The sequence below is a fragment of the Chenopodium album genome, chromosome 22, assembly GCF_948465745.1.
Source record: "Chenopodium album chromosome 22, dcCheAlbu1.1, whole genome shotgun sequence".
In the NCBI taxonomy this organism is placed as follows: Eukaryota; Viridiplantae; Streptophyta; class Magnoliopsida; order Caryophyllales; family Amaranthaceae; genus Chenopodium; species Chenopodium album.
In genome coordinates, this window is record NC_137855.1 from 4950958 (window position 1) to 4973675 (window position 22718).

The 22718-nt window shown below is 34.2% G+C and overlaps 4 protein-coding genes across 4 annotated transcripts; 2 read left to right on the forward strand and 2 right to left on the reverse strand.

The window, feature by feature from the left end:
* Positions 1 to 191: 191 nt before the first annotated feature.
* On the reverse strand, positions 192 to 1797 carry LOC145605961 (small heat shock protein, chloroplastic-like). The gene is made up of 2 exons (XM_081662027.1): positions 1245 to 1797; positions 192 to 708 (listed from the first exon to the last, which is right to left on the reverse strand). The coding sequence occupies exons 1-2, from the start codon at positions 1501 to 1503 to the stop codon at positions 398 to 400; spliced, it is 570 nt and encodes a 189-aa protein (XP_081518153.1). The 5' UTR covers positions 1504 to 1797; the 3' UTR covers positions 192 to 397.
* A 4794-nt stretch (positions 1798 to 6591) lies between these two features.
* On the reverse strand, positions 6592 to 11783 carry LOC145604778 (NAD-dependent protein deacylase SRT2-like). The gene is made up of 12 exons (XM_081660730.1): positions 11644 to 11783; positions 10808 to 10850; positions 10465 to 10702; positions 10219 to 10284; positions 9576 to 9621; positions 8961 to 9121; positions 8747 to 8876; positions 8127 to 8291; positions 7866 to 7993; positions 7541 to 7640; positions 7088 to 7195; positions 6592 to 6893 (listed from the first exon to the last, which is right to left on the reverse strand). Exons 1-11 carry the CDS (start codon positions 11677 to 11679, stop codon positions 7139 to 7141), a joined length of 1170 nt encoding a protein of 389 aa, XP_081516856.1. The 5' UTR covers positions 11680 to 11783; the 3' UTR covers positions 6592 to 6893; positions 7088 to 7138.
* Positions 11784 to 12495: 712 nt separating this feature from the next.
* Positions 12496 to 14970, forward strand: LOC145605572 (psbP domain-containing protein 2, chloroplastic-like). The gene is made up of 3 exons (XM_081661646.1): positions 12496 to 12979; positions 13070 to 13225; positions 14456 to 14970. The coding sequence occupies exons 1-3, from the start codon at positions 12662 to 12664 to the stop codon at positions 14714 to 14716; spliced, it is 735 nt and encodes a 244-aa protein (XP_081517772.1). The 5' UTR covers positions 12496 to 12661; the 3' UTR covers positions 14717 to 14970.
* A 3790-nt stretch (positions 14971 to 18760) lies between these two features.
* Positions 18761 to 22681, forward strand: LOC145605464 (amino-acid permease BAT1 homolog). Its single transcript, XM_081661519.1, has 7 exons — positions 18761 to 18963; positions 19073 to 19255; positions 20177 to 20296; positions 20390 to 20581; positions 20705 to 21007; positions 21414 to 21596; positions 21823 to 22681. Exons 1-7 carry the CDS (start codon positions 18883 to 18885, stop codon positions 22312 to 22314), a joined length of 1554 nt encoding a protein of 517 aa, XP_081517645.1. The 5' UTR covers positions 18761 to 18882; the 3' UTR covers positions 22315 to 22681.
* The last annotated feature ends 37 nt before the right edge of the window (positions 22682 to 22718 follow it).

Here is a 22718-nt window from a genome sequence, read left to right on the forward strand (position 1 = left end):
ACAATCAAACATAAAATTTTGATAAGCGGATCGACCTAAGAGTGAGGATAATGATCACATTGAAATTATGCAAATAAATTAAAAGTCCTTGTTGTTAATTGGAAAACATCTATACAATGTTATGAGCAAGCAATTTAAACACCATGCATGATTAATCAGAATGAAAATAATTTTCACAACCACACATAATAACGACCAATTGTCTTATTTATTTTTAGTATAGGTAGCTTCAACAAACAACCGATCTATACAACTTAATACATACAATTCAAGCATATATGACTTGAGCTTCTCTTTTATTATACAATTATTCAAAGCAAATTTCTTATGTATGAAGCAATCCATACGTCCCATAAAGTTCAGAAGACCAATTTCACAACCAAATTAAATGTTATATTTATGAAATAGATCTAACAGGAACATGAATAACTTTGTGCTCGAATTTGGTGATCTTAGGCACAGTTATGTAGAGAACACCATTCTTAAACACCGCCGTAATCTCTTCCTTCCAAGAGTTATGAGGAAGTTGAACCCTACTATCGAAAGGACTCATGATCTTGTTACCAAATGCATCTACACCCCCATCTCCTTTGATATAAAGCAAGTCGTCTATAACTTCCACTTCTATGTTTTCACCGGCTAGTCCTGGCATGTCAAACCACATCTTGATCTCATGCTCGTCCTCACTAGTATTCCATGGAGTGCGCACTGCAAAATAAGTTACAGTTTTTTCAGTAGGGTTATGTTTGAAAATCTAATATTATGATCCTTCTCTTTTTGAATTTCAAGAATTCAAAGGTGACTGATTAAATTAGTATATGTGACTCTTATTTCGAGATAAAGAAAGTATGCTTATAGTCTATTTTATAGTATGTGGTGGAAATGAAGCGATTGAGTTCTATTTAATTTTATACCAAGAGAAGATATTCATGGTATCCAATAATATAACACCTTACACCTTTAATTTGAGGTACAATTTTTTTTTTTTTTTTTTTTTTTTTTTTTTTTTTTTTTTTGTAAATTTTTATTACTTATATCACTTGAGAAGAAAAATTGAGTGTTACCGATATATAAGAAAATAACACGTATGTGAAAACAGTTGAACTTACCAAATTTAGAAAGTGACTTATTATCATGGTACATCCATAAGAGATGGAACGAGTAATGTACTTCATATTAAGGAGAAAAAGAATCCTCCTCACCTATGTAAGATAGCAAAGCAGTTGAAGGAGTGGAATATTTACCATAAGGAGAAGTTTCAAGTAGGGCAACCTTTTTGTGGATTTGTTCAGATGATATTGGCTCAATTCTCCTTGGACTTCCACCTCCTGCTTGTTGGGCTCTCACCACCAAAGAAGACCTTGATGAAGGGGTCTTAATTAGTGATGGTACTTGGGACAACCTCGAACGAGGGCCCAACCCATATGGTAATGGGCTGGATGAGGCCCGGTTCGACACGAGTAGGGTTGAAGCAGCAGAGCATGTCAATAATGTGCTTGCCATTGAAGATGATTTAAGGTGAACTTACTAAGAAAAACTAACCTATGGAAGTTATTTATAGATATGTATGGAGATATGGTTACTTGTTAAGCTTAATCATGTATCTTCTCTTTTTGCTATGAAAAGCCTCATTTCCTACATATATTGATGCTCTTTATTCTAATCAAATCAAAGTATTGAGGCTTCTCCTTGCAAAAAATATGAGCTTCATGTTCGTACACTTTATGAGTATGTACTTATATTATACTCGTAGCTAGCTAGACTGTACCGATTATTGTATAAAAAATATCCTTATACGTGTAATGTAATATATTAAGTATTTTACATAAATTGAATGGACTTAAAAAAAATCCACGCTACATAATGACAAAAATTTTGTATGAGACGGATTTATAATAATTTATTGGATATCAAGGTGACTTCTTCCCATTTTAATTTATTGTTAATACTTTGTATAACTTTATGGAATAATATAATACATTACTTTATAATGTTATCCAAGCATACACTCCAAGTTTGTGCATGCCTTAATGATAGAGAATATCCATAGAATATTCTCATCTTAGGTTTAGGATATATTTTGTATAAGATTATCTTTGATATCTATACATATCTTATGTTACCTAATATGATTAGGTTTCTCATTGTAACCCTATAAATATTGATCAATGAAAATCACTCTGATCGAGGAGTTTTATATTATCTGACATGGTATCACAGCTTAGGTGAGATCTTGGGATCATATACAAAAAATTCTCACCCTGCCGGTGGGTTAGAAAATTAAACCCACCGGCGGGATATACAAAGTTTTTTATGCTTCCGCAAACACACATATAGATTTTTTTTTTCTTTTCTCAAAGTTTTTTTTTTTTAAGAATCTTTATGTAACCTTGCGCCTCCTACCAACAGTAGCAATCGCGAAAGCCTCCTCCATCGTTGTTGGCAATCGCATACACTACCGCCTCCCACTACTGGCAGTAACCACATCTGCCAACCTACTCCATGTGCCGCACTCTATTTCCACCTCCGTATGACCAACAATGATTCTTACATTGCCTCATTGGTTTTTTTTACACATAATCACATAGATTTTGTTTTGGTGGTGGTATATCACAATAAGGTCAACTTTTGCACATCTCTTTTGCTATCAAGTTTGCTCCTTTTATTGTTGCAGCACTTGGAATCTTTGTGGAGTATTAATTCTTGCTACCTGGTTTCTCTTTTGAGAATTGATTAATTTCAAGCGGTAGGATTTAATCTTTTCTTGCGCAATTTTATTTGTTTTTCTTCAACTGTGATTTCACGTAGTAGTGTAGTGTCTTCTTCCCGATGATGGTTTGATCCCTTAGCTTCTTCTTCTCTGGATCTGCAACTTAGCCCAAGCCTGTGTGCGACTCTTCTCCTTCTCCTCCGACCTAGCAGTGCTTATCTCTACTCTACGTAGGTCGTGGCTGTTGCTTTTCATCGTCATCATCGGCACATGTCTACTACTTCCCTTTTGATCATGGGTTACCATACTATCCTTACCGCTCGATGCGTGATTCAGATCCAGTCTGAGCATCCGATTTTCTCCGGCTCCGACTGCGGGGGTGTGATAGAGAATATCCATAGAATATTCTCATCTTAGGTTTAGGATATATTTTGTATAAGATTATCTTTGATATCTATACATATCTTATGTTACCTAATATGATTAGGTTTCTCATTGTAACCCTATAAATATTGATCAATGAAAATCACTCTGATCGAGGAGTTTCATATTATCTGACACTTAATGCTTGGAGTGTGAGATGCCTAGTTACTTTGCTTAGGTTTGTGGTAAGACATCAATTCCTTCTTGAAGTACTTTTTGTGTTTCTAAATGCCAAAACACCAATTACATGTGTTTTTAAAGAATTGAATTTCATGTTACATGACTGACATGAGAATCATTTATTTGCAAGTTACATTTCCTTGAACATATAAGGAGACAATAAGGAGTATATTATATATAAATAATAATAATAAAAAATATTAGACATTAATATATCAACTACACACCAAAATAGTTAAACCTATAAAGTATAAACTAATCAATTAGTAGAAGCAGAATTTTTACAAAAAATAATAGCCTCTTTCAAATCCTTCTCCTAACTTCATCACTACTAGTTCTCTTATGAACTATAAAATTAGACGTACCAACTTCTTTAGACTTGTTATTGGTGTTGCACCTAGACTTAACCCCGTGCCATAAACCAAAACGACGCCTTACCAAGTGAACCAAGTTTGGCATCATACAAGTATTACTCGATGTCAATAGCCTTTTCGGAGATGATTTCTTAGAACAATTGTTATTGGTTGGTGGCGATGAGAATGTCAATGATGACGACGATGATAACGACGACAATGATGATCGTAATGACATAGGCGAGTCGTAATCACTAGAAGTCGTAGTAGATGTAGTATTATTGGAGCATTTACTAGCTCTCCTAGTAGAAGGATAACCTAGATGCATCACATAATACATCATACATTAACCCTAATGATGTATTTGTTTTGTAGGTGAAACATTTTCTTTATTCCTTCTAAACAAGTTTCTAGATATATGAATTGATCAATTTATAAATGGAGAAAATTTAAGATTTTTCTTGGTCTCCTATTTTTACTGCTTAAATTTAGGCTTTTAGTTTCCATATAATTTAAATTTGAAATAAGTTTCCGTTTAAATATTTTTGTTACTATATTTTTCTGGATTGGTAAAGCTAGAGTTATGGTAAAAGATAGACTTTTGATTTTAAAATGATACGTTTTAAATATTTTTAAAATGATACGTTTAAAATATTTTTAAAATAGTTATTGTTATGAATGTCGATCCAATAATAATCCGATCCATATTATTAGACTTGTTAAAAATCGATCCAATAACAATTGCAATTAGCTGGATTACTACCTTGATTTTTATATGGAATTTATTTTTGTTGACTTAAATGACCTTTTATGAGCACTAACCTACCAAAAAAAAAAAACACAAACTACTGTTGGATTTACCATGGTTTAATCTGAATTGAAGGACATTTCTATGGTACAATTTGACTGTGGATGATTATATGTATTATGAGTAATTGGGATAAAGTAATTATACATATAAGTTATAATGTGTACACATCTCTTAACTAGTTAGGTGGATCCAAACCCATATATATTTTTAGGCCTCAACAAGCAATCGACTTAAAATTGAAATCAACCATCCAATCCGGAAATTGAATTAACCCACTATTTGATTCATATTGACCAGGCCTATTGAAACTAACCCTCACCTCCGAACCAACATTTTCTTAGGTAGAGACGGGTAGTAATTGATTGTGTACTACTACTGTCATCCCAAAATAGTTGACACAACAATAACAACTTTAATTAAAATCAATACCAAATTAAATGAACAAAGTACAAAGATACACAAGATTCAACTCAAAAACACATACATTGCAATCGCTAAACACAAAAATTATAAAACCTAATTAGCTAACTCTAATTCAATCAATTAGAAGCAGCAGATCTCTTACAAAAATCAATAGCCTCTTTTAAATCTTCCTCTCTAATTTCATCACTTCCTTTTCTCTTATGAACTAAAACTCGAGAAATATTAATATCACTATAAACTCCCTTACATTTCCTTGTTTTCTTGTTATTAGCCTTAAAACATCCCATGCAACTAGACTTAACCGCGTGCCACAATTTTCCATGACCGTGACACATTGCCAAGTGAACTAAGTAGGGCACCTTAGACGACGATGATGACATTGACAACGTTGATGAACAACCTTTCCGTGTAGATGATTTCTTATTATTTTTGTTACTACATGGTAACGACGATTGTAATGGTGATGGCAATGGTGATGATGATGAGACGGGTGAGTCATCGTGGCACGACTCGTAGCTAGTGGGTGAACTAGTAGCATTGGAGCTATTATTGTTACTTGGGGTGCTTTCATTAGTAGAAGAAAAAGATGTTATTAAGTCTAGCACCCATTCATCTTGTAATACGTCATAAATCAACCCTAATGATTTCACCTCTTCCATATCTCCGATCTATTAAAGATTAAACCTTGTATTTTTTTTTTTTTTTTTTGTGTTTGTGTAATTTTTATCTTTGATTGTTGTACTTTAATAATCATGATGAAAAGATTTATATATATAGAGTGTTGGTATGATACAGTGTAGTTCTTTTTAGGTTAGGTTTAGGAAAATAGCAAAATAAGGGATATTTTTGGTGATTTTTTTTTACTGCCAAAATTGAGGTCTTTGTTTTATAATTGAATATTTTGTGCTGAAAGAAATCTTTACTCGCTAATTTATTTCCGGGTTGGAAATCTATATTTTTGGAAAAGAGATTAATCTCATGATTTAATGAAGTGACTTGAGTCAATTATCAGCGAGATTTTCGAAAAAAAAATGGTGAATATCCAAATTGTTGCACTGATGTGATGAGGTGGCTTCAATTATTCAAGGAATTGGAATTTTTTTTTTTTTTTTGGTGCAAAGGAAAAATTATTGGTTTAACTATCCACGTTTACCACATTTTTTTTTTTTGAAGCCTCCACGTTTACCACATTATTTGTGATCTCAATTAATTAATACGGAGAAATAAACATGGGATGATCGATGTGAAAATGGTTGATATTTCAATTGGATTCTTTAGCGAGTTTAGTTTTATTCGGGATAGGCGGATAGCTAGGACGTACTACTTATCGAACCATAAATGACAAGGTAATCCAGAATCGTACACGTATTTAGAAATTGTCATTTTTTTAAACCGAGTTATAAGAAGTGTAATAATGGCATGAGAAGGAGAAAATAAAGTTTATTCCATGATAAAACAAATAAAGATTTGAAACTATATACATCCGTTTCAAAAAAGAGATAGTATAATGTGTAGATCTAGGACACGACCAAATACATATGTCAGTATTATCACTGTAAACTTCAAAAACATTACATTTGAGAAAGAGGCAATATTCACCACTAATTAAGAAATGTCATTACTCAAGATGTTTTTAATGCAATTTTGTCTATTAACATTAAACTTACATTCCTGGCCGTCTAGATCCTTAATTTCACAAAGAAGAATGGACTTCTTAATTCATACAAAATACGAAGTAATTTCAATGAATTTCATTGGGTTTACAAGTTACAACGTTTACCCCCAGAGGCCTAGACTAAACTAGTATCACATTAATGTTCATATCTGTAACATGAATCCAAGTTTGTTGATCACAATTTACTAATACTACTAAATATAATGGGCAACACCACTAAACAATTTAAATTTATCTCATTTGAAAATATATTTGATCAAAATTCCTCCATTGCGCGTAGTGAAAGCTTGGGAAGCAAAGCCCAAGAATACCATACACCTGCAGATTCATGGGATATGAACACAACGTAAGCCAATGGATACAGTCATACAGACATACAGTCTAACACTTCTGCAACAGCCGCTGAAATAGAGGGGAAAAAATGTATAATCTCTATTTGCAAACAAATTTTTGAAATTTTTTAGTGAATTTGCAAAGTTCATTATGAAGTAAAAAGAAAAACTTATGCTTACCTGTTCACTGAAAATGAAAACCAAAAACGTTCAACCTGAGTCACTTAGGTGTCATGATTGAACAGCCGGAATACTCAGAGATCCAGTATGCAGCAATCTCGGAAGTATCTGCAATGTCAACGATACATCAATGGAAAACATTCTATACTTCAAAACAGCAAGGACAATACGAAAGCTAGGCAATTAGATCAGGTTTGGTTCAGGTTTGAGCTAAATCTTAATCAGATCACATTCAAATCTATTGTCAATTTTCTTATGATTTATGAAAAACCAACCATATTTAGCCATTTTAATTTTGTAGGTCGGATCAGGTCAAATTGAGTTTTGTAATTCTGGTTTAGGGTCAAATCATTTCAGGCTGAGGCAATTTCACAACTTTCACCAGGTCTGACTGGAAGCAGTAGCATCATACCTCTTCCATAAAAGTATCTATGTAATTATAAAAAGGCATACCTCACCACATCGTGCACTAATCTTCAAGGGCACAAAATCATCAGCCCTGGTAGTACCAATATTTATAATTGCCGTAGCTGCACCTGCCTCATGAGCCGCTCTGCAACATTAATACAGAAAATCCTTCGTAAGGGAAGGTAGAAACTACTCTTCATAATCACTGTTTAGTGCATAGCATAAAGTTTTGTTTACATTGAACTTTTTAGTGTATATTATAATAAAACGTAACTATTAGCTAATAGACTGCTGTATACGGAGGAAACTAGGTCATCATTCTTCAGCATTCTTATTAATAGGAAATCAAAATAATCATATCTAGTACTACCTCACTAATCTGAGAGCAGAAAATGTCATTAGTGAAGACCCAATAACCAGAAATGCATCACAACTTTTAGCTGCTTCCATTGCTCTGTCAGCTCGGTCCTTGGGTACATTGTCACCAAAGAAGACAACCTATAAATGAACAGAGCCACAATATAATCACAAATATGCTGATATCGCAGAAAATGACTTCTCATCAGAAAACTCAGTTCGCAAGGAAAGGTATTCTCCAGCAGGGGTTAGAGTATCACGGAAACTATGTTACCTCAGGTTTCAGTACTCCATCACAATCAGGACAAGTAGGAATGTGAAAATCTTCTTCCCAAAATTTCTCATCAATGTCGATATCACCATCAGGCCTCATCCGCATTCCAAAACTTTTGTCCGACCCAGGGTTTTCAAAAGTCAAACTATCAAGTGCTGCCGCCCACTGCAATATAACATCAACATCTTAGTTTCCCAATAATGATTAATGACAATGCAGAGTATATAATACCATCTCCAAGGCCATAAAAACTTCCTCCATTAGTAATCAATATCATCACATATCATTGGAGTAGAGCGATCCCAATCAATGTCAATACATCAGCATGATATGCGATAAAAAAAAAATAAATAAATAAAATAAATAAAAAAATAAAAAAAAATTCATGAAAATCTCCATCAAAAAAGAAATTGGCATGCTTTAATAAGCAAACAAATTTCTTAACTCTGCTGTTCTCATCACTGCTAGCATAATATGAACCAAGAGCAAGATGCTGGTTTAACATCAATAATATTTCTGTGAGAATCCCTAGACATCCTTGTAGCAATATACAGCCTCCAGAATACAGCTTTCATAATCATGCATCAATATAAAGATTCAATAAATAAGTCAGAGCTGACCTTAGGATTAAGTGCCTTCAATTGGTCCTGGAATGAGTGCCGACAAAATGAATAGCCACATTCAATACAGCCCACAGTATATACAGTGCCATGTAACTCGAGAGGATTGCTGCCAGCTCGATGATGCAGCCTGACAAAACCACAAGCACTTGCATCAAGAATTACATATCTAAGTTTCTACATACTTTAAAGCACAGGTTGAAGATCAGAATACCTATCAACATTTTGTGTGATCATATAACTAATTCTTCCCGCTTTTTCTAGAGACGATAATGCAAAGTAACCAGCACCTGGCTGTGCTGACGTGAATCGCCTCCACCCAGCATAACTCCTTGCCCAGTAACGCTTGCGAGCCTTGCCTGAGCGAATAAACTCCTACTTATACAAAGTAGCATATAATAGGGGGGAAACAGAAATCAATTGTTTGAAAAATTAAATGCATAAACATTTTGAGATAAAAATCAAAGAAAAGCGAAGAACAGAAACATATACTCGGTCCTTTCAGACAGAGAACACAGCTGATAACCCTCAGTTACAATGTTAGCTTTAGTGATAAAAAAACATTAGAAGATGATAAACCTAATTGAACGAAATCGCTAACTGTAGTTGAATTTGTTTGAACAAGACAAACAAAAATGCCATTTGCCAAACATTCAGCATAATTGACCCAGACACTTGTTTAAACAAATTGTGACCACTTGAGAACCCAGTGAAATGCACTCGTGAAATAAGCTACAGTATATAGGGGTAAAAATATAAAAGTTATGTGCTAATTATGAAGTTCATGAACACTGTAAATTAAAAAACATGCCTTCAGAATTCAGATCACCTGATGGGTAATGGGTCTGAAACCAGAACTATATGCTCCATTTGGGCTGCAAGTATGTAATAGTGTAAAACAAGTCAGCAGGTTATCTTATGAGGATTAGCATAAGTGCAAAAATATCCATGTATTATATTCCTTTGTAAGATGCTACAAAAATTAAATTATCAAGACATTAATCAGAATGTTGGACAATGTAAATGATTATGGATTAATCATCTTCTCAAGATTCAACCAAATCCCTATGAAAGCATGATATCCGTATCTATATAAATTAAGCATCAATTAATAATCAGAGAATCTCATTCCAAAAAGCCAAACATCTATCATTAAACAATTACACAGGCAAATTTCTAGTGGCACGGTATCATAATTCTCATAAACCATTAGATTGCTTTCAATCAGCCTACAATTGACCTCATTCCGTAATATTACAGGCACAATTCATGTTTCCAAGTGTAAAAATAAATGTTAAAGAACACAATCAACATAAGCAAACCTGAGTGAATCCCAACAATGCTAATGTTGGAGTTCAAGTTATATTAGGGCAACTCCTCATACAATTAGGGAGGTTTTCGGAAAGCATGTATAGGCATCAACTCTAGAGGATATAGAGTAGGAAAATATATACAAGAGAAACTACTTGTACCTTCTATAATCTGGGATTCCACTCTCAGTACTCATTCCAGCTCCAGTCAATACCACCAGCTTATTACTGCAATGGGCAAAGCAAGCATAAGGCAAGACAGAACTTTTCTACAAGCACACTCATAAGTCAATTTTATACTCCCCTGCATGGTAAACCCCTGCCACACTCTAGGGAAGGTTACTGACTCATGCTTCTCTAAATATTAGTCCTAATACGGATTGCAGATTGAAGAAAATTGCTGCTGACCTTTGATCAAAAAATTGATATAAAAGGTCGATGTCCTTACTGCTGGGAGCAGATGCATCGGGAATCATTTTCTTGTCCCTCAGATAGTCCGGAATCTTATTTTCTTTGACAACAGGTGAGGTTCCAGGGACTGACATCCGGTTTGTTGTCTGCACAAATCTGACCTGCTCTTTGAAGAGCAAAATGTTTCTTCCTCCATTTAATAAATGCCATCTTTGGATATTTGATGGAGTGACATCTGTAAGCACGAAAGTAACTCAATAAAAGGCCTTGCAAACAACACAAAGCGGAATGGTAAAGAAAGGCATAACTCAATCGAAAGATAATAATGTACAAGGCTTGCCTGCCAGCGAAGTCCCTATAAATTTTCTTGCACTCTTGAAAGTCTGAAGGTTCAAACAACAATTACCAAGTGACACTCAGAATGGGAGTTAATACTTAATAACAGCTACTCATATATAAGTGGTACAATACCACAATGCAGATGTTTTTATAAGCAAAAGGAAAAGTTTATGAATCAGAAACTACCGAAAGTTGCAGAATATATAAATCATGATGTATGTAGTTCTATTGTGTAGATATATAACCATTGACTCAATCTGGTTAAGAAGATATAAAACTAACTTGTTACTAGGTTTGGGCTATGCCGCGTGGTTCCATCCCAAAATCAATTGGTATAAGTAAATCCCTAGGCATATAAGGCGGGTTGTTCTCTCCCTGCTCCTCCAATGTGGGAAAACTCACATGTGTACGCAATAGACACATATGATTCAAACATCACTACCTTCAATCAATATATAATGCCCAATTTCAACAGTCTTGTTTCACAAGTACAAAACCCACATTCCATTTTTCTTAATTGAGCTATAGGGTTCAAGCTAAATCAAGGTAACATTTTTCTTTCATCAAAATTTTTTTCCATCAAATGGGTACCCATAAAAATGGCAATCACCTGAATTTGAAACATTGGAATTCAGAAAGACTGTCCTAACCCATATGGGTCTAAATTTTTTCTTCATGATAATTTAAGTTTAAATTGTAAAAATCAGTCAAATCACACCAAAATAAAATTAAAAACTAAAATATTAACCAATTCAATTCAGTTTGTATCAACAATCAATCAACAGCAGAAATGCACAAAAACAAGTACTTGGAATTCAAAGATCGGATTACACTTACAGAAACAAAAGGGTGAAATCTCCAAGCAAGAGGCATGATGTGAATTTGGAGAATGCAATAGTTTCTGGGTGTTTCTCGTTCTTGATTTCTTAATTCTTCTGTTCCCACAACTGTTGGCCGTTTCTCAGCCGCCAAAATTACAAATTTTATTTATTTTTACTGTATTTGATTTTGGGGGGTGGGGGTGTTTGCCTATTTGGGTCGTTGGGGGTTTGGTTTGAACTTAGAAGTTGGAGTTGGGGTTGGGGTTGGGGTTGGGTTTGGGTTTGGATTTGTTATATGGGCTAACAATATACTCCATCCGTTATTAAAAATGCTACTTATGTTCTTCTCTAATCTATAAGAGACGTCTTTTATTTATTTGATTCAAGTTTGGCCTGAATTGGATCATATTTAGATGATGAGTCTTTCGGTTTGAGTATATATACAATTATGTCGAATTGAGTCAAGTAACTTAGGAGTCTATGCCACGTTACATATTATGAAATGTATCTTTATGGCTCTATGTCAACTAAGGGCCTATTCTGATTGATTGAACTGAACTGAACTTATTAGAACTGAATTGAACTGAGTTGAACTAAATTGAACTGAACTGAATATTTTGTAAGGGAAGGAAATTAAGATAAGAACTGAACTGAATTGAACTGAAAATAAGCTGAAGAGAACAGGCCTAAATGCTTATTTCAATTTAAGTATGCTAGATGATTAGAGCGGGATCAATTTTATCCGGTTTACTCTTCACCACCCACTCCAACTTCCATCTATACACTGATATGTGTTAGAAAATAAGATTATTGTTAATTTTCGACAACGCCACATTTTCAAATCATCTTAAATCAACATTGACTAATAATTTCGGACAAACATAAGGAGGTGTGGGATATTCTAATGAGATCTCCATGTCCTACACCCACTCCCATAAACAAACACCTCCCTCCTAATGGCACTCCAAGTTAAGATAAGTGCATAAATCCATGGAAGAAAACAGGGGGAAACACACAAACAGAGATTTCCAGCCATGGATTTATTCACAATTCACCTTCCTATCCCAAACCAACAATTCCCACATTCAAAACCCCTTAAATCACCCCAACCCTTAAAAACCCATCTCCCCAAAACACCAAATTCAATCCAATTACCATCACATTCTTCAATTATTACCAATAGAAGAACCCTAAATCTCTCAATTTTTGCCCTCATTTTATCATCTTCTCTCCCATTTACTATTCCCAATGCAATTGCAAATGATATTCAAGAAAAATCAGAGCTTGAACTTGAAAGATACACAGATTCCAATGAGGGTTTCACTCTTCTTAAACCTTCTTCCTACATAAAGGTAATTTCACCCCCATTTCTTTCTCTTTTTTTCAGTGGAAATTTGATTGAAAGTTTGTGTTTTTATTGGTATTTGTTTGTTTGTTTGAAGGTGGATAAAGCAGGAGCAACTGTATTGTTTGAGGAGGAGAATAAGAAAGCAAACAATGTTGGGATTGTGGTGAACCCAGTTAGGCTTACAAGTCTTACAGAATTTGGGACTCCTCAGTTTGTGGCTGACAAGCTCATTCAAGCTGAAAAACGCAAGGTTAATTTTGCCCTCCTTTTAAAAAAATTTAAAGTTTCTGATTATATTTCTTGTTTATGTTTTTGATGATTTAGGTTGGTTTATTGAGAAATTTAGAGTATAATGAGTATGGATTCATGGGTATTTCCTGGAATTTATGAATGGGATATTGTTGAAATGTAGTTTGAATAGTTTTTTGTTCCAAGGGAAAATGGTGATTATTGCAAGTTACTTTGATTGACAGGATGGATAATGGTGAGGATTAATGGGTGTTTTTTGGATTGGAAAAGGGTATGGATTGTTTAAAGAACATAATTGTAAGTCCAATTACTTGTGTTTGTGTAGTGATTGCTTCGTCTGATGTTCCGGGTATAATAACTTGCTCATTCTGTTGAATGTTGGATGTAGTAGTATATGTTTGGCATTGGATAATGGATGTGGATAATAGTTGCTTCATTGAATAACAGTCAAATGTTTGTGATGTGCTGTCCAACTGTCTGGTTCTTTTGGTATTGAAGAACATAGATGTAGGAGGTCGTTTCTTTTGAGATACAAACAACGGTGTAGGGGTCTGATTGAAGAGGCTATATAGTTTGATGATTAGAGGAGGACTTAGCTACAAGCCTAGAAGTTTATACACATCTAATTGTTCAATTGTCATACTTGCCATGCTCCAAAAATCGTGGGTGGTTTTCACCTGTTTTTAAAATGTTTACGCTTCCATACCCATTTCTAGAGTATCAGATTTTGGACAGACTCTGAACACGTATTAAGAGCCTAATTAAAGTAACTTCAGTTGTATTTCTTGCATCAGTGACGCATACAAATACAATGATACTACTATACAAGTGTAGCACACTCAGAATTCTATATGGTAAACTGAAGTTTCCTGATGATGCTGATTTCTATATTAATAGTCTCTATCAAACCATAACGAAAAGACTTTTATATCAACTTACATCTTTGGTTGCCCTGCTTTTCGTGTATTGGAGCTAGCCTCAGTTAGCGGTAATTGCTTGAATATCTAGATCCTTGTGGATGTTATGGAATAGGAGGGCTAGTTATAAATAACTTGACAATGGATGATGTCTTTTGCATATTGAAATGTCTGGAGATTGGTTTTCTTCTTGCAATCTTGAGTTTTGTCCCACAAATCAAAAAGTCTAATATATTGCATTTCACAATATGCGCTATGAGTTTATGACATGAGTTTTCTTCTTACTGGGATTAAATTATTTTTGGTGTTAATAGGAAAGCACTAAGGAAGCTGAAGTCATAGGAGTAGCAGAAAGACCTGGCCTCGATGGCTTACCAGTATATGAGTTCGAATATGTAGTTGATAGCACAAGAGGAGGAATGAAAAGGATATTCTCAGCTGCATTCGTCTCTAGAAAGAAACTCTACTTGTTAAACATATCTCATGTCGACAAGCCAGAAAGTCCTCTTGACAACCACACGAGAACAGTACTGGAACAAGTACTTCATTCCTTCGATACTGTACCTTCTACATAAAACTCGTTTGCACATTCTTCTCCCTCTGGTTAATGTATATTCTCATACATCCTTCAAATTTACAGCTTATGTTCATCTACTTACATTCTTTTTCCTCTATAACATTTATGAGAACAACAATTTTGGAAACAAGATCCAAATTTAGCATCATTTGCTCTATCTTCTTTTTAAGCTGCTAGTATCTGCATTATAGCAAGTTTTTCAATTCTACTTGCATGTATGGCTCTCAGTGCCTGTCGCAAACTACACAAGAATCCTCCTGTATGTGATGATATATAACATGAATCTTGTGTCCCAAATGTGTGTTCTATTATGTGTGCCCATTTAATAAAACATACATACTAGTTACATTATTGGCTGCTATATTAACATGAACAGATGAACCAATAATAAGAATAACAGATTAACAGGTTGCAAACATTGTGGTACATTAAAGGATATCCATTTGCCCCAACTGTATTAAAAGGTTGTCCATTCTGGAGATTATTTGGGAAGTTTGCATTTCTAGGAGACATATGGACTGTGTGTGTAGGACAGTCACTTGGTTTGTATGAACAAGTCCATATATGGCCGATATGGGAATTGCTTCCTCGGTTCCTCCTACCGGATATGCACCTATTCGGACTCATGGATGAGAACACCCTGAAACCTCCTGAAAGAGATAGAGCAAGTCTCAATTGATAGACAAAACACACACACACACGCGTCTCAATTGATAGACAAAACACACACACACACACGTCATTATTTCTATCTATTGGTAAAAGTCATTACATGGACGTTATCAAATCTAGGCTAAAAGTCAAAAAATCCCCCTTCGAAAGAGAACCAAATTACATCATTTACATGAGCACCTTTAAGATCCCTACACACTTCAACAAGGAGCTTATTTTAATGACATTATGTTGACCATAATATTTTCTTATTTACTTTTTTTTTTTTTTTTTTTTTTTTGAAAGATGTTGACTATAATATTTTATGTTGATGAAGATGTAAAGCTTCCTAAAATAGATTTCCTATCCATATTTTTTGGGGCAAGTGGAGAAGTCCACATGATGCTTGTCTTCTGACAACTTCTTAATTACTACGTAGATTAATCTAATTTTTATTGTAGCGTAACACTAACGACGACTCATTATAATATAATATATTTATATTGTGATTGCATCATATGGTTATCCTACTACTCAATATATGACTGATTCTTGCTATTACATATTTGTAGACAAATTTCAACCTTAAATTGCGTGCTTAAAGTCAAAACAACAATGTCTATGATAATATTTGTCCAATCCCGAAAATTTTCATAAACATATTACTGGTAGAGTCGTAGTACCATGTATAAAGAAGAAAAACACAATTTTGAAGATGAGCGTTAAAGACCGAGTGACTCATTGTATGGGTAATATTGCCATCTACCTAAACGTACAGTTTGTTGTTAGTGTATGAGTGATTTTATGGGGAACATTTAATGGTTTATCCTTTTAGTGAGCTATAAGGTTTGGAGTATCTCATTACAAAATGCTCTATGGAATAAAGGACAGGTAGGTATAGTTCTAGTCTCTACCTTAGACAACAAGATTTTGCTATATATTATGGTCTTCAAAGAGGTTAACTTTAAACAATTTGTGCAAGTGCTATTGATGGAACTAATTGTCACTTTAGTGCCAAATAAACAGCCAACCACAAACCCAAAATGTAAAGCATATGGAACATATTCGAGAGAGGACATTACTAGCAAATGAATCAATTTTTTTTAAAAGGTAATGTAAGAAGAATTGGTTAATGGTGTCGGAATTTTGCATATATCACTTTGGCTCATATTTGCAGCGTAGGCCCTTTGGGAGTCAAAAGAAACGTAAAAAATTAAAAATCCGCACCCTAAAGTGTTCACGATGAGAATAAAACTTCAATGATGAATTAGAAGGTACAATACTTTTTATTGATCGTCACTCTCTAATAAGTAATAACAAAAGCTGATGTCAAGTGGAGAAGTACACACAAATACAAAATGACCTAATGCATGTCTATTAACCACTCTCTAATAACAATATTCTCCTTTTGATTGTTGCGTAAGACTAACGATGACTAATGACCGATGATACAGAGGTTTAGTTGTTGCATCATATGGTTATTTTATTCTATGATGATTGATTATAGCCGCATTGGCTGACTGATTCTCAATCATCATCTGTCTACAACTCTATACTTAGCACAAAATATCTAAATCTCTAATGTTGAATTTGATATGAAAAAAAATAGTGTTGAAATATATCCTACCAAATATTACATATTTACATGTAAGTGTCTCTAATAGATAAAAGTTGAGATAGTCAAACATTTTATAAGACTAAGGGGGTGTTTGGTAAATGGGAATAGGGGGTGGGAATGGGAATAATAATCCCTAATCTTTGTAAACCCATGTTTGGTTGGTGGGAATTAAAAAAAAAAACATGGGAATGGGCTTGGGAATATTTAGGTTGTATTCCCTACATTTTATTACTTGGGGGGAGGAGGTAATATTTTGGGGGAATTCACTAAATTGTTAAAAAGACAATACTACCCCTGTTTACCTTACCCTTGTTTTAATATGCAATATGATAATAAGGGCAATCTTGTAAATTTAGCTTTTAATCCCTCTATTATTCCCACATACCAAACATAGGATTTAAAATTTCTCAATCTTATTTCCAAAATATGCCAAACAAGGGATTGGGATTATTTCATTAATTCCCACCTATTAATTCTCATTCCCATTTCCACCTTATATTCCCCAAATTCCCAATCCCATTTGCCAAACGCCCCGTAAGGGTTACTCCTATTGCCATATGATTTTGGGATGGAACCTCATTTGTATCTTGTGAAGTGAACTCTCTCTCTTGATTTGTGGGTGCGGCCCAGATCCGTATTTAACAGATAGTAATCTTGCTATCCAAAAAAATTATTTATTCTATTCGAATGTAGTATTTATCACATTGACTCAAGTCCAGTCTCAATCTTGTTATTGGTTTTTTTTTTTTCCATAGGAAGTTAGGAAGCAAGTGGAAAAAATCAATACTTCCTCTGTTTTTTCATACTTGACCTGTTTCTTTTATCACGATTGCCAATGTAAAACTTTATCGGTCAATAACTTTAATTCTCCATAAGTAAAAATTACAAAAGTTATATATTATGATAGTACTTATTGAGACGAATTTAAAAAGATCTCACATGAATATGTTTTTCCTTACATACTATTCACAAAAGACGATCAAAGGAGGGGTGGTGAATAGTGTAAAAGTCAAAGCGGGTCAAATAAAAAAGAACGGAGGAAGTATATGTGAGCTTGGGTTATGCCGGTTCCCATTAAGTTGTTGATCTGAAAAGTTATTTCCAGTCATTTTAGCAATAGGGTTGATTGGACCGTTAAAACCAAATCTTCAAAAAAAGCCAAGTAACGACTTTTCAAATTTGGCATGGTGATGAAAACCCCCTCATTTTCCCACGCTAATCCTTAACGGGTTTGTCATACTACTAACTTTTTTGTAGGTCTATAAGATGAATGATCCAATTATAAAGTAGAAATGTAATTTTTTTTGTTTGAGTTTTCTTAATTCGGTGGAGGTCAATATAAGATTTTCAATTGTAATCAACATGAATTTAACCGTAATTGTCTGATTGGTACCGGTTACGTATTAAAGAAATGTAATACTACTTTTAATTATTATTATTTTTTTAAAGAAATGTACCACACTCCATAATACATATATAATTATAACTTTAAGATTACTAAGTCGAATTTCAACTGTAGTTAGAATACGTTTTAATTTTTATGTATCTTCGTACGTATTGTATACATATCAATCAATACAATCGTATGAAAATAGAAATAATATGACAATTATTTCAATTAGTCAATTAGAGAATAATATATCTAGTTATTATGAGAATCATAAATCTTTTAATATTAATATTATTATATGTTTTTTTTATTACTCTTATGAGTCAAGGTGGGACTATTCTTAAGAACATTAAATGAAGCAAAGCTGGTCTCAAATCATTTGAATCAGTCAACCCTTCTCTCTAAACTCTTTCTCTCTCCTCTTAACCGAAGAAACCCAGCTTCAAACTCAACTTCTAAAGCTGGGTTTCTCAAATTTTCTGTAAAAAATCAAAGTTTTAATCCAATGGAGAAACACCCAGAAATTGATTCTGGAGAAAAACGGCTCAATGAGCTTGGTTACAAGCAAGAACTCAGAAGAGAAATGGTTAGACCATTTACTTCAAGATTCAATCTTTAATCTTGCATGCCTATTACATGTTTGTTAAAATGTTTAAATGAAATTTTAGAACTAATTTTTGGTTTTGAATTTGCAGACTTTGTTCAAAACATTGGCAATATCATTCTCAACAATGTCACTTTTTACAGGGATAACTCCCCTGTTTGGTTCAAGTCTTCAATATGCTGGGCCTGCTAGTCTTGTTTGGGGTTGGGTTGTTGTTTCTTTCTTTACTGGGTTTGTTGGTATTGCTATGTCTGAGATTTGCTCCTCTTTTCCGGTTAGTCAGCGAATATTTTCTCTCTCCTCTGTTTTTCTCTTTTGATGAAATTTATGATTCTTGTTCTTGCATATGATTGGTTCTTTAAATTGTAGAATTACTGTGTTGTTTAGGTTAATGATGTGTATAACTTGTTTTACTTCGGACTCTTCATTTCACCTCGAGTACTCGTGTGGACAATCCAAATTAGGATGCTACACTTCAATTTGGACCAAAATCATAATTTTCATAAATTAGCTGAAACAAACACTTGGACAAGTATATGTGTCCAATACTTGTACCCGAGTATGAGTAATATATTATGTAAACAGTCTATTTCTTCATAAACAATTTCTATTCTAGTCTCAATTGAGTTAGGACTTAGGAGTAAGAGCAAGGCTGTGTTCTTATAAGAAAATGAATGAATTTTCTTGAATTTGTTTTTTCAACAAAGATTTGAACATTTTGGACTACCTTGAGTTTCTAAGAAATTAAATATTTTCTTCTTAAACTGTTTCAGAAACCCTTGATCTCGGTTGTGATCATAGTATCATAATTATGGTGTATTATCCTGTTAAGTAGTTCTATTTTTGGATTATGAACCAAGGGCTGATTGATGTCATTCACTATTATAATTTAGAATTTGCTTAGGACATCAAATATATGCATATAATGTCTATAATCTGTCCTGGTACAAACAAAATTGAGAGCTGAGACTTAAGTTCAGATTAACTAAATAAGTAACTACTAACTAGAAAGTTTTGTGTTCTGTTGTCATGATTTTTTCCCCCTTTATTATCCTTGAAGGTAACAAGATGTATTACTCATGAGCATGCTGTGAACTATTATTAGAATATTTCTACATAGTACTTCATATATATTTTTAGTCTCATGCACTGTCCTTGAGTTACAAAGACTGACAATCTCTTGGTTATGTAACAGACAACAGGCTCTCTTTACTTTTGGGCTGCACATTTAGCGGGGCCAAAATGGGGGCCGTTTGCATCTTGGTGCTGTGCTTGGTTTGAGACTATAGGTCTTATTGCTGGCATAGGTACTCAGGTAAGTAAACGACTCTGAAACCTAAGAGCTTCACTCATCAAAAGTATTGGTTCTAGACCTCAGATCAAGTTGTTTTCATGGTTTGTTTTGCAGGCTTATGCAGGAACAGAAGTTCTGCAGAGCATTATATTGCTGTGCACTGGAACAAACAAAGATGGAGGATACTTTGCCCCAAAATGGTTGTTTTTATGCATTTATATAGGACTGACCCTCATATGGGCTGTGCTCAACACATTTGCCTTGGAGGTCATCGCTATCCTTGACATAATATCGTTGTGGTGGCAGGTGAATCCCATAATTTCTCGCTGTGTAGAGTGTGTACAAATAATCACAAATATTTTCACTGTCTTGAATTTAGCTTTGTAATTAGTAGAGCTTAGAAGACATAACAATATCTTTTTCTTGTAGATGATTGGTGGCGCGGTTATTATTATCATGCTTCCTTTGGTGGCTATGACTACGAAGCCAGCCTCGTTTGTTTTCTCTCATTTTGAAATGGCAAGCTCAACAGGGGTAACAAATCATGCATATGCAGTCATGCTATCCCTACTTGTTAGCCAATATTCACTTTATGGATATGATGCAGCTGCTCATCTTACTGAAGAGACCAAAGGAGCAGATAAAAATGGACCCATTGCAATTCTTTCTAGTTTAGGCATCATTTCAGTTATTGGATGGGCATATATCCTGGCCCTCACCTTCAGCATTCAGGTATATGTTGTAACTTGTTCTAGCTCACAAGTATTTTTTTTGAGTACTCCATATTTATTTTTGAGTAACTAAATAAAGAAAATAGTGCAGTAATGGTTAGCACTTGCAATTCTATTTCTGCATACAGAGAATCTATCAAAATGTTGCTGAACACCTTAAAATTCTACTCCTCCAAAATATGGAACTTTCTAACTAAACATATGGACTTATGGAGTATAGCTTAAGAGCTGCATTCACTTTCTACAATGGAGTCTGTTAGACTTTAGTAGGATCTTTATATCTTAGTACTTTTTGATTTTGATGTCGAAAGTTAAATCTTTCATATAGTCTCTGGCTGAATTCTGATGCTGTTATAAATGCATTATCATTTCTAAAGTGTGATTTTGAACCTTACCTTACCATTCAGGATTTGAACTACCTTTATGATCCAAACAATGAGACTGCGGGAGCATTTGTGCCAGCCCAAATACTTTATGATGCTTTTCATGGAAGATATCACAATGCTACTGGAGCCATTATCATGCTTATTATCATTTGGGGATCATTTTTCTTTGCCGGGCTTTCTATCACTACAAGTGCAGCCAGGGTTGTAAGTAACACAGTCTTAATTACTCTGTATTTCAGATGCATTAATAAAAGGAAGAGACTTGTCTTTTGGCAGTCTAGTAAATGAACTTAAAAAAGACATTAATTCTGTTTCTGTAGGCTTCCTATCTTCCCTACATTTCTCATGTCCTCTTCATAAGTTCATAATTTATGTCCATTTTCTTCAAATCTCATGTACATTATATTAATGTGCATATATTCTTGATCAGGTATATGCATTATCTAGAGATGGAGGAGTCCCCTTTTCAACCATATGGCGAAAAGTGCACCCAAAGCATAAAGTTCCCTCTAATGCAGTGTGGCTCTGTGCAGCTATCTGCATTCTTCTTGGGTTACCCATTCTCAAACTCAATGTTGTTTTCACAGCCATAACATCAATTTGCACAATCGGGTGGGTTGGTGGCTATGCAGTTCCAATCTTTGCAAGGATGGTTATGGCAGAAAGTAACTTCAGACCTGGGCCATTTTATCTTGGAAGAGCGAGCAGGCCAGTTTGCTTAATTGCATTTTTATGGATTTGTTACACCTGTGCAGTCTTTCTCTTGCCTACTTATTACCCTATCAAATGGGATACTTTCAATTATGCACCTGCTGCTTTGGGTGTAGTTTTGGGTCTGATTATGCTTTGGTGGGTTGTAGATGCTAGGAAATGGTTTAAGGGACCTGTTAGGAATATTGATGGCCAAAACGGCAAAGTTTGAAAACCTCTCTTCTTGTAAGCAATATAGTTTTACACGTATTCTACTCCCTTGGTTCGTAATGATATGCATCTAGACAAAGATGACTAAGCATATCCGATCAGCCAACAACAAGATTCATACGTGAAAATTGTTGTATATTTTTGTTAATGCCTGACAGATCTTGTAGTAGGAAGAAAAAAAAGGGGTATAAAATTGTTACAGAGTATGATACTTCTGTTGGGCATGAGTTGATCTGGACTTCTTCATTTAACAAATGAAAATCATGCTATGCATTTGTTGTGTAATAACTACAGTGTCAATTATGTGTATTTACAATTTTTATTAGTATAAACATTTGGCCAGACTTGGCATGATTCTGATCATAAGTTCTGCAAGTAGTATTTAGAAAAAAACTAAAGCGCACA